Source organism: Montipora foliosa, chromosome 9 (assembly GCF_036669935.1).
Source record: "Montipora foliosa isolate CH-2021 chromosome 9, ASM3666993v2, whole genome shotgun sequence".
Lineage (NCBI taxonomy): Eukaryota > Metazoa > Cnidaria > Anthozoa > Scleractinia > Acroporidae > Montipora > Montipora foliosa.
The window spans coordinates 22,590,145-22,601,843 of NC_090877.1; the positions used below are offsets into that span (position 1 = coordinate 22,590,145).

General features: G+C 39.5%; 1 protein-coding gene across 1 annotated transcript; it reads left to right on the forward strand.

Annotated features, from left to right (window-relative positions):
• The first annotated feature begins 4,067 nt into the window (after positions 1–4,067).
• LOC137970224 (calmodulin-like) lies at positions 4,068–11,699 on the forward strand. Its single transcript, XM_068816746.1, has 2 exons — positions 4,068–4,506; positions 11,403–11,699. Exons 1-2 carry the CDS (start codon positions 4,220–4,222, stop codon positions 11,602–11,604), a joined length of 489 nt encoding a protein of 162 aa, XP_068672847.1. The 5' UTR covers positions 4,068–4,219; the 3' UTR covers positions 11,605–11,699.

An 11,699-nucleotide genomic window follows, 5' to 3' on the forward strand; every position in this document is an offset into this window, starting at 1 on the left:
TACTGCTTTTTGGAGTTGTCGTTGCCGTAGCCGTCGTCGTTTCTGAAACTCCCTATTGTCCCCGGTCACGAAACCCGGACAACTCGATCTCGATCCGGAGTCGAGCGCACAATTAACCATGAGGCCACCGCACCTCCCAGTATAAAGTATACTCCACGTTAAACGATGACCGAGATTTTCGTACACACCTTTTAACCAGATGTCATGACAGGGGAAGACGCAAAAGACCGTTTGGATTAGACCTCTTTAGCTTGTACGTTTTGTTTTCCCATTTCAGACCACGTGATGTTACTCTATAGAACAGTTTCTTATGCACGTGCATATGGATGGATAGATAGATAGTTTAATAAAAATATTACTTCGCAGCCAAAAGGCTGAATTGCATAATACTTTACAAATTTGACAATGATACGCTATATATACTATGTTAAGATACATGAGTATGACTAATTTAAATTTATTTAAAATACTACAAAATGCTAAAAAAAACCAGAAGTCAGAACAATAAGCAGATAATCGGACGCATATTTACACAGTGTTGTTGGCTAATCGGCACATGGCCGGAATGAATGACCGCTGAAAACGCTTGGTGCGCACACCCGGGAGGTCGTACTTTCTATTTCTCCTTAGATTATAATGGTTAACATGATCTGGAGGAAGTAAGTGGGATAGTTTGTGGTTACCAGAGATTACATTAAACAACTTAAGACACTGTTCCTCGCGCCGAGACCGCAAAGTGTCAAGATCATAAATACTTAAGCACAGACTATAGGAACAATCAGGTAGAATGATGCTTAGCGCCCTCTTCTGTACTCGCTCGATATCATTGATAAGATACTCGGGAAAAGCATGATGGAAAATAGGCGAACAATATTCGAGAACTGGTCTAACAACAGTGCAATAGAAGTTGATATAAATATCATGAGGGTTCACTCCCGCTCTCTTGAGAAGAACCAGGAAGTATAGTCTCTTATTGGCTTTCCTGATAGCCTCATTCACATGATCATTCCACCTAAGATCACTAGACAGAGTCACTCCTAAGATCTTGGCAGAGCTAACAAAGGAGAGTTCCTTCCCATCAACGATGACAGGCTCAAACGCGTGTCTGTTCTTCTTAAAATCGATGTTCATGACTTTACATTTGTCGGCATTTAGGGTCATTTGGTGGTCACACGACCAGGTCTCAACAGCATGAACAGCACTTTGGATGTCGCTTGACTCTCCTGGCGGTACAATCTCGGCTACCGTAGTGTCATCCACGTATTTCCAGGAATGGAAGCCGGAGACTCTTAGGTCATTTATCATTAGAATAAATAACCAAGGGCCTAGTTTAGTGCCCTGCGGGACGCCAGCAGGGACTGGGCCCCATTCCGAGAAACAGTCCTTAGAGAGCTTGACACGTTGTTGTCGGTCTATAAGAAAGTCAGCAACCCAGCAGGCGACACTCCTTGGAATCGATAGATCGAAGACCTTACGTACCAACAGGGTGTGGTCGATAAAGTCGAACGCCTTCCTATAATCGAAGAGGACAACTCTCACGGCAGCTCCGTTACCGTCAGTTGCTTTGGACCAATTGTGCACCATGGATGTTAGGGCGTGGAGGGTAGACGATTTTGGGATTCCTCCGTACTGGTCGGGGTCGATCACCTCCATCACGGCAGGGCCCACATAAAGACCAACCACAAAGTCTTCAGCGACTTTAGACAGCGCCGGGGTCAGGGAAATGGGGCGAAGATGTTTACTGATATCCTCAACAGGTTTCACCTTTGGTATTGGGACAACATCAGCCATCTTCCACGCTAGCGGGAGTCTATTCTCGGCAAAACTGCAATTAATGATCATGGAGACGGGGTATGCAAGGATATCAGCATACGCTTTCAGGAGCCAATTGGGTATCTCATCCGGCCCAGCCGCCTTACGGGGGTTCAACTTTTCCAGTGCTGACAAAATTGTAGACTCGGGTATAATCAACGGTGTGGATCCCTCCTCAGGGGTTGGGACAGACTCCAACCTCTGAAATCTGTATGCATAACTGATGAAAAAACAAAAGCAAAATTCCCTTGGGAACATCACGTGGTATGAAATGGGAAAAAATGGGACGACAGCGCGCACCGTTGGCTCAGTTGGTTGGGAAGTCGTGAACTGAGGATGCATTCAGGGTGTTCGATTCCTTCAATGAGTTTGTTAACCCATATCCAACCAGACAAAGTTACCACAGAATTTGCCATTTGGTTTCAGTTTTGTACATAACATCTAGGTTAATGAAATATTAGAAACAAAGAGCACTTTGATATCCGACAGCGAAAGATGCAATAGACCAATTTCGATATATTAAAATTCAATCCAAAACAAGGCATATTCTCGAGGCTCTGGGGAATAAACTCAGACAAATCCTTATATTTATTCCCCAGAGCCTCGAGATGATGTCTTTTGTTTTAGACTGAATTTTACACCTTTTGTTGTTCATTTAAGCAAAATATACATTCATTTACGTCAACAGTTGAAACTATACAGCAAATATAGGTTCGTTAGCGCTTCCATGAACTTCATTAACGCGAACGAACTTTCAATAACGCTATTTGCATATGTATATTAACATTCAATAGCATAAACGGATAAACAATGGCACCTTTGGACAATCACAGGTAACAAATATACTTTCAATCTCGCGCAATGGTTAATCATTAACGCTATTAGAAAATCAATTGCATAGTATGACAATCAATGGCGTATTAGAGACATACAATAATGCAATTTGCATAGAGAAGCACAATCAATTGCACCTTTATACAATCGTTAAATCGAAATGGTCAATCATTAACGTGAACTGACAAACGTTGGTATTTTTCTAATAAACAATAGGAAGAAAGAAACATTCATTAGTGTCATTCATCGTAGTTACATGTATTTTAAAATACTGAACAAAAATGCAAGAGTATGTACATTATCATTTAGATTCTGTTATTTTTTGCACAATCTTCTGCTGAAGCAAATATAAAATGAAGAACATTTTACGCGTACAGTACTGTAACAAACAGAGTACAGTATATGAACAAGTACAGTACATAACGTTTTTGTCAACAAACTTTGGCGCGCCAAAACTGGGTTGCCAGCGAGCGGCGATTCGAACGTCAGCTGTTGTGCTTTGGCTGTTATTTGTGCTTTTTCTAACTAATTTGAGACGAATTCATTCTAGTATTTTCGACTAAAGAGTGAGAAGACATCAAAACTGCGTTGATAATGTTTTTATGTTAACTTTGCGAAAAAAGACTTTGATGGCGTACTTTCGATACTTTCGACAGAGTAGATCGACAACAACGCACAGCGCACAGGAATACACCGTTTCCAGGATTGACAGTATAGCACAGTTTTGACTGCGCGCGCACTGCGGGCGCGGGTTCCGTATGCACGGTTTAATTTAATTCTAAAATAGTGAAATGAATTCGCTAAATTGTATTGAGAGTATTACTCTCAAAACCTTAGGACGATAAATATTTTCTTTGTGTTCATCTAGTTCATTCTCATATTCATTACTCATATTCTACATTAGCGATTTTTTTTGTGGAAACAAAATATATCAGGTGTTCCAAAATCTGTCATGTTTAACGAATATTGAACCCTTTTGTGTACACAGGAACCATGAAACCAATTCAACCATTTTGTCAATCAATCGCTCTGAGGTGTATCGCCGTACTTATATGGGCCATTGTTTTCTTGCGTCCTGTTTGAAAAATTAAAAAGGAAGCGTCCAAAATGTCCCTTACAGAGAAGATATGAATGACAACTTCTTTGATAACTTAATCATAAAGCTATTGTGCACCTTATTTCGAATAAAACACGCAAATAATCTTCTCGCTACGTCATGACAGAAATCAGAACGTCTTATAGTTTTGAATACAGTGTTGCCCTTTTTTTCTGTACGTCGTAACAGAATTAACGTTGCCATGGAAACAACTTTTTTTAATGGGGACTTTCCGTCGTCATGCATAAGGAGTCCATGGCTAGCGGCATTCGCAATAATTATATGGACTTTGACGTCAGTTTATAGTTCGTTCGCGGGGTTGCTGTTGTTTTACTTTCATTAATAACACAGAGGCGTTTAATCGTGTGCAACTGAAAAGAACGACGTGAAATACTAGTAAACGCCTGACAGACTCGAATCGAGTATTCTGGTGGGATCTCGCCCTCTCAGTCTCGTTTCGAGTTGAACTAGTTCAAGATGACCGTTGAAATATCGCAACTGACAAATGAAGAGTTCCGTATCATGCGGACCGCGTTCGACATTTTTGACAAAAACAGCAACGATGAAATCGATGAGCACGAATTTGGAAGCTTGATTCGGGCCATTGGTTTCAATCCAAGCAACAGAGAAATCGAGGAAACGTTGAGAAAATTTGACAAGAACGGAGATGGGGTGATTGATTTTCAAGAGTTCATTTCTATGGCCAAACATTTTGAAGGCTGCAGTAAAGACGACATGGAACAAACTTTAAGGCAAGCCTTCAGGTAAGAAACAACCGAACAGCTTTTATTTATTCTCGATTTTTCCGCTTCCTGTCTTGTAACAGAATCATGCCAGCACGGATAGGATTTTACTTTAGTATTTCTCTTAGCGAATTACGAAAGCTGGCGTTATTGATTTTGATTAAAATTTAACAACTTCCGAATATTCAAAAGTCATTTATTATTGACGATGTTTTGCTGCTTATTTGTTGGGACTTAAAGACAGAATGCATTATAGGTTGAGGACCTTTTTTATGAAAATGCCCAGATTCCCTTTTTTATAAGTCTGCGCTTCGTTTTGCTTTTGAGCGAATGCAGCAGGTCGCGTTTCAATTGTGAATAAAATGCTGGCTTGTGTCCTCTACGGTAGTGAGATACTTATCAAATGTCCCTTTAATTACAGCCACACGCATAAACGTAATGGACCGTGCTTTCTATTGTTCCTTTTAAATTTGGGAATAAAACACTGCCTGCGATTAAATGTTTCAGTTAGTAGTCGTTTTTATCTGCAGCTTTTCATGAATTAACCTCAACGAAGTTACATACAATCTAAAAAGAACATTCGGAAACGAAAATAAAGAAAAACATGAATCGAATGGTAAACGGGAAGACAAGAATGGCCATAAAGCTCAAAGAGAGGCGGATAAAAGGCTATCAGTGGAAGTTTTGCATTTTACACAGCACCTTTTGTGGCAATTTCTATCAAAAAGTTTAATTACAATGAAAAGGGATATCGCATAATTCGCCAGTGACTGTAATTGTTTTTCCTATTCGCGCTTCTTCAAAGTTATTCATTTTCACCCGGCCGGCGGCATCAAACTGATGAAACACTTGACACTAAAGTTTTATAACGAGCGTTTAGAACAAAACCGAGCAGCGATCCAAACTAAACCCTTGAAGGAAAACGATCTTGGTGGTGAAAACAAAATTATCATAAAAGACAAATCATTCCAATAATTTTATTTTGCATAAAAGGCATCCGGTTCAGCTGCTTTAACCAATTTTACGATGACCATTTTCAACAACACCAAAGGATCTTTTTATGTTTGGAAGACATTTAACCTAAAACTACCGATCATGTACGTCGTGGTTTAAAAGGTTTTGTTACTAGTGTCGAGTCATTGAGGAAGTTTCCTTTCTTCGACTCCGAGATATTCTGCAATATTAAGCATGCACTGGTTCTAATTTACATCGCCGATTTCCTATTATTACTAAGTCAGCTTTCATTACCGAAGAATGAATGCAATTTTTCAATATCTATGTGAAACCGTTTCCATGTACATGTGCTTCTTTAGGGCCTTAAAATTTGAGGAAATGCCTAAAGCCGGACTGTTTCAAAGTAAAAGACAGTCACGCGAGCGAGGAAGGAGACGCGCTTTGAAGGACCCTCGCCTCCCCTCCCTCGCACGCGCCCTCGCAGAATATGACAATCCCAGCGTATAATAACGAAACGAACTAAATGTTTTGAAGAGGCTAGAGTTTAAAAGCCAGAAATGATGACTATGTTTCCAGATAATTTAAGGTCTGTTTCGAATAACTTTTGGCAAGAATCTTCGTTTCGTTTTGGTAAGAAACTCTTTCGTATAAACTCTTGTTCTTAGGCCATCGTAGCTTGATTAAGAAAATAACACAAACAGCGGTGGTAAACATTGTATTCCAACGCATTTTTATAAAACTTGACGTTTCGTACGCTAGTCAACACACATTTTCAAAAGTGACCGTTACAATTTTTGAAAGAAAAAAATATATATATATATATATATAGCGCAAGTAGGGGGTTCCAGTTAGCTGCAGAGTGCTCGATACGTGAAGTAGAGCGAATATAACGTTTAGAAGAAAGACAACGTGGCGCGTATCTGCTTTTATTATGTACAACTTTTCTGTAAGGCACAGGTCGCATCTCTTTGATCCACATTTGTATGGTGAGGCGAAAGACTCTATTGCCCAGCGTAGCGTGTAATTGATGTTATTGTCCTTTAGACTCCAGATATGCCTCGATAACTCCGTCTCACTGCAGTACTTTTTATGCCTGAAGGATTTAGTGTGATTGTTGTATCGGGTTTTAAATTCTCCCTCTGACGCTCCGTAGTAGATCTTGGTGTTGATATCGCTTTTCACTTCGGCTCTATAGACTATAGACGATGATAGACATTTGCCGTTTAAGGGGCATGATTGCTTGTTTCTGCAATTGCATAGCCGCGCTTCGTTAGGTGTTTTCGTTAGGTGTTTTCGTGGCGCTTCGTTAGGTGTTTTCGTGGCTACGCTGTGAAGTTGTCTTTCTTCTAAACGTTATATATATATATATAAAGTGTGAAACTTGATTTTCGTAAAACAGTGCTCAATACGTAGAAGTAGAGCGAAATATATACGGAAGAAAAAAACACATAAACTACAAGTTCATCCCCTGATGAGTGGGCGACCACGAAACAGGCTTGTAGGGATGAACTTGTAGTTTATGTGTTTTTTTCTTCCGTATATATATATATATATATATATAAAGTTGCATATAAACAGGAGAGAAAGACAAAACTTCTCGAAGGTCCAGGAAATTTAATAAAAACGTTTCGGCCCTTCGGCCTTCGTCAGTTAAAAATTTTTTAACTGTGGTGCGCACAGTTATGCACCCTCCAACCTTACGGCTTGAACAAAAGATCCGAGTTTAATTCCAAAAATAGAATAAGGTTTAATTAATCATTCACTGGAGTAATTGTGCAACCAGTTGGGCTTTTTTTCCAATTACGCTGTGCAGATCGGCATTCTCACTGGCCCTGTTCAGGGATTCTATTACTTCTTAGGGGCCCTGGGCTCATCATTTCGCCACCTGTTTGCATGATTTACTAAGTCCTGTTGTTTATTTTAAATTATTAGTTTCGATGTCTGGTGATTAACGCCTTTTTCGGAATAGAGCTAACTATTTCTTCTCTCACGTATTGTCCACTCGATTTATTCCAACCGCACTTATTACATGACATATTATTGTGATTTTTTATAATTTTTTTGTAATTTTAAACATTTTACACCTTTTGGTTCATAGTTTTGTATAAATAGCGCAAGTTCAGTTGTACCAGGTATTTTTAGTTTTTAGTTTTTAGCGTGTACTGAAGAAGCCCGAAGGGCGAAACGTTTACACGAAATTATAATATACCAGACCTGTGAGAAGTTCGCCAGCGACTCATTTTTTCATTCTTCCTATTAACTTATCTGAGTCAAGACGTTTTGTATCCTTTTGGATCCTCCTCCAAGTGGCATCACCGTTGGATACTCAATCTTTATCATTCTACTTATGATCATTTCATATCCAGCAAGCCCGAGTAGAATAATTGTTTTATTAAAAACCCCAACATCACAACTCTTTTATGTTGAATTTATTTGGCCATTTTTTCTCGGAGCCGCAAAACTGTGTATTTGCTGCTGTGTTCATTGACCATATTTGGTAGTGCATATATATGAGCTGATAACCTGTGTCCGGCGAGCCAATGAAAATGCTGGAAATGTGATATCCGTAGTTAAGTTTTTAATAAATATGGTTGGTTGATGAACAGCAGATTCTGACCTTCGCTTTGGTTCAGATATGTAGATGACACCTTTACCATGTGTGACAACAAAGACAATGCTAATGAGTTTTTAAGTTTTCTAAATAGTCGACACGATAGCATTAAGTTTACTCTTGAATTCGAAGAAGACAATAAGATTCCATTTTTAGACATCCTTCTAAAACGCTCCCCTGACAACACTTTCTCTACATCTGTCTACCGGAAGAACACATTCACAGGCCTTACACCAAGTGGGATTTATTCACACCTCGCAAGTACAAAATGAACCTCATCCGCACTCTCACCTATCGATGCTTCCGAATTTGCCCCTCGCCATCTTTATTACAGGCCGCTATTAAAGATCTGAGAAAGCTCCAGTTGCAAAATGGTTACCCTCAAAGCGTTATCATGTTCAACATTAACGATGTATTGAACAAAAATAAAAACAAATCAAATAACCCTGTTCAAGCTACAGTCCCCAAAAAAGATATCTTAATCGTGCTGCCCTACTTAGGTCTTCACAGTAACCAAGTCATGAAACGTCTGAAATCCTGCGTATACAATTTCTACTCTTTCGTCAATCTCAAGATCATCATGATTCCAAAACACACGCCGCATCAAATCCTTTTTTCCATACAAAGATCGCTTGAACCGATCTCAGAGGTCCAAGGTCGTCTATAAAGCTGTCTGCTGGAACTGTGTAGAATTCTACATTGGCAAAACAAAACGAAGACGGAAAAACGGAACAGAAAAACGGAACATTTTAAGGCCCTAGCTAAAAGTGACCATTCATCAGCCATTGCTGATCATGTGAAAACCACTGGCCACGACATTAAATGGGATCACTTTGACATTTTAGCGTCCGGAAAAACTGATTTTCACTGCAAAATTAAAGAGACTTTGTTCATTCAAGAGCTAAAGCCTTCCCTTAATGTCAATATTAGTAGTGGTAAGTTATTGCTGTTTTAGCTATTACTGCTGCAGATCATTCTTCTTAGTCTAGGTTCCAGACCCCTAATGTTTACGATAAAAATATAGTTTTCAAAAATCGTAACGGTCACTTTTGAAAATGTGTGTTAACTAGCATATGAAACGTCAAGTTTTATAAAAATGCGTTTGAATTCAATGTTTATCACCGCTGTTTGTGTTATTTTCTTAATCAAACTCTTTCGTGATCTCTTTACACTCATACAAAACTGACTACTCCCCATACAAGTACGTGGAAGGATTACGTTTTTGCAAACGTTGGCCGGGTAGCACTTATACTTGAACAGACTTAACTGATTAGAGTGTAATGTGAAGTGCTAACTATCTACCCCATATGAACCATGTGAGCGTTAGCCCTTCTAATGGAAATGGGCCCACACTAGGACAGAGAAAAACTCTGACCAGGGTGGGCCCATTTCCATCAGTAGGACTAACGCTCACATGGTTCTTATAGGGTAGAAACTGAGAACTTCACATTACACTCTAATCAGTTAAGTCTACTCCCCATACAGCCCAGAGGGGATTTTCAGGGCCAGTGAAACACAATCAACGTTACTAGAGAACAACAGCAACTGTTAAGAACCCTTACTGGCCCGAGGCAACTGAACCAGAGGCGATTTACAAGTGCGGCCGAGAAGTTGAACCAGGGACTGATACAAGGAACAAATGGAACGAGTCACTGAGTGGTCTGAACCCGGGATCTCCAGGGTCCGGTTGTTCAAAAACCGATTAAAGCCAATCCCAGATTAAAATTAACCAAGGATTTAATTTCTCTACTCCCAAATGCTGTTAAACTCTGTTATTCGGCAAAGCTTAACATTAGAGGAAGCCAATCTTGAAAAACAAAAGTAAGCGAAAGAAACTTTCACCAAAAACTTAAGTTTGAAAATTGAACCAAAGTTTACCGCGCTAATCCTGTATTAAGTTACCCGGCTTTCGAACAGCCGGGCCCACATCTCTGGAAAAGTGCCCAAACCGCTGGGCCACACTTAGAAATCGTCATTAGATGGCTTAATTCACAGTACTTTGTTGTTCGTGCCGACACAACTTCATATGTGGTATCTGCCGATCGAGTTACAAGCTGGAAGTAGGCCCAGTTCTTGAGGCTCTCCTGCAATATCAGCAATATTAGTATATGTTACATTTTGAATGAAAATACAGATAAATTTTAATTTCAACCTAGGTTGATTTTTTCCGAACCTAGGTTATTGTGAACTGTCTAAAAAAGGGTTTTCCCCTTTTTGGGGGATGTAAAAATGGGGCCTGGATTTTTAGGGGGGATAAAAAAGAAAATTAAAAAACACCGCCCTCCCCCTCCTTTCCCTTGCCTTCCGTTCTTCTTTCACTTACCGTTTCTCCCTTTCTTTCTCTTTTTCCTTGCCGTCCTTATATTATCATCAACGCCCCATGTCGCTCCAAGGACTCGAACCCACGCACCATTGGACGTCCGAGGTTACTTCCTTCCTGTATTAACCGCTGAGCCATCGAATCATCCACTGAAATAAACGTGGTATTTTTTTCTACCAATGAGTTTAAACTTTTTCCAAGCCTTCACGACAACCACCATTTCGCACATGCGTAAATAATGTAAAGTGCGCGAAAAATCTTTTCTGTATTTTTGTACGCATGATTTTTTGCGTCAGTGAAAACTATCTTCACAAGCTAATCAAGCTAACATATATTCATATCAACATCAATCTGTAGCATTGAGATAGTACATAATTGTTTCACTTAATATCTTCAGAGTTACTTCAGCGTAAAAGAGTGATTTTTCTGAAACTGGGAACGCCTTCTGGCCATCAAAATGTGATCAACAACACGCATTCCTAGTAAAGCATAACAGTATTTTACAAATACAAATATGTCCTTGAATTCTCCTTGAAATCATTCGATACCCTAAGTCATAAATATTACTCTTTTGGCTGTTTGCCTTTGGATATCGTGGACTTCCACATGAATGCTTTGAAGTTATTTACACCAGCACACTCTTTTCATTAAAAATGCGAGTGTCAGTTCAAGCTTGGGACTAAACACCGTTTTTGGCATATGATAGCGGGGGCTTTACACTGTGATCTCATATCTCCGTGTAGGTAATATTAAAAAAAAGATGAACATAATTATTCCTTCTGAATGAATAATTTCTGTCCTTTGTTCGTTGAATGATTTTTTTTCTTTTCCCTAACCAAACACCCACCCTACAAGACTCCTACACACCCGACCCTCCCCATCACTTTCTAGTGTTCTGGACAAGTCAAAACTGACATTTCAAGTTTTTTGTGTCCTAAGTTCCTGTCATATTTTTAGGTACAGTTTAACATTAATCCATATCCATGCCTAACACTTGAAACCGACTGATAAATGGCCGCCATTTCTTCGTAGGGTTTTTGACCGCGACGGCAACGGTTACATTTCCACGGAAGAACTTCGCTATGTGGTCACAACTTTTGGAGAAAGGTTAACCAACGAAGAAGCAGAAGAACTGATTGCCATGTTTGATAAGAACAAAGATGGAAAACTAGAATATGAAGAGTTTGTTTCGTGGGCTAAAAGCTCTTTAGCAGACTACTTGAAATCATTGTAAATCATAAAGATCGAGCGCAAATGTTTGGGGTATCACGCCTGAGTATGTTAGCGCTAAAGCTCTTAATTAATCGCAATAAAAATTGCTGGATACTT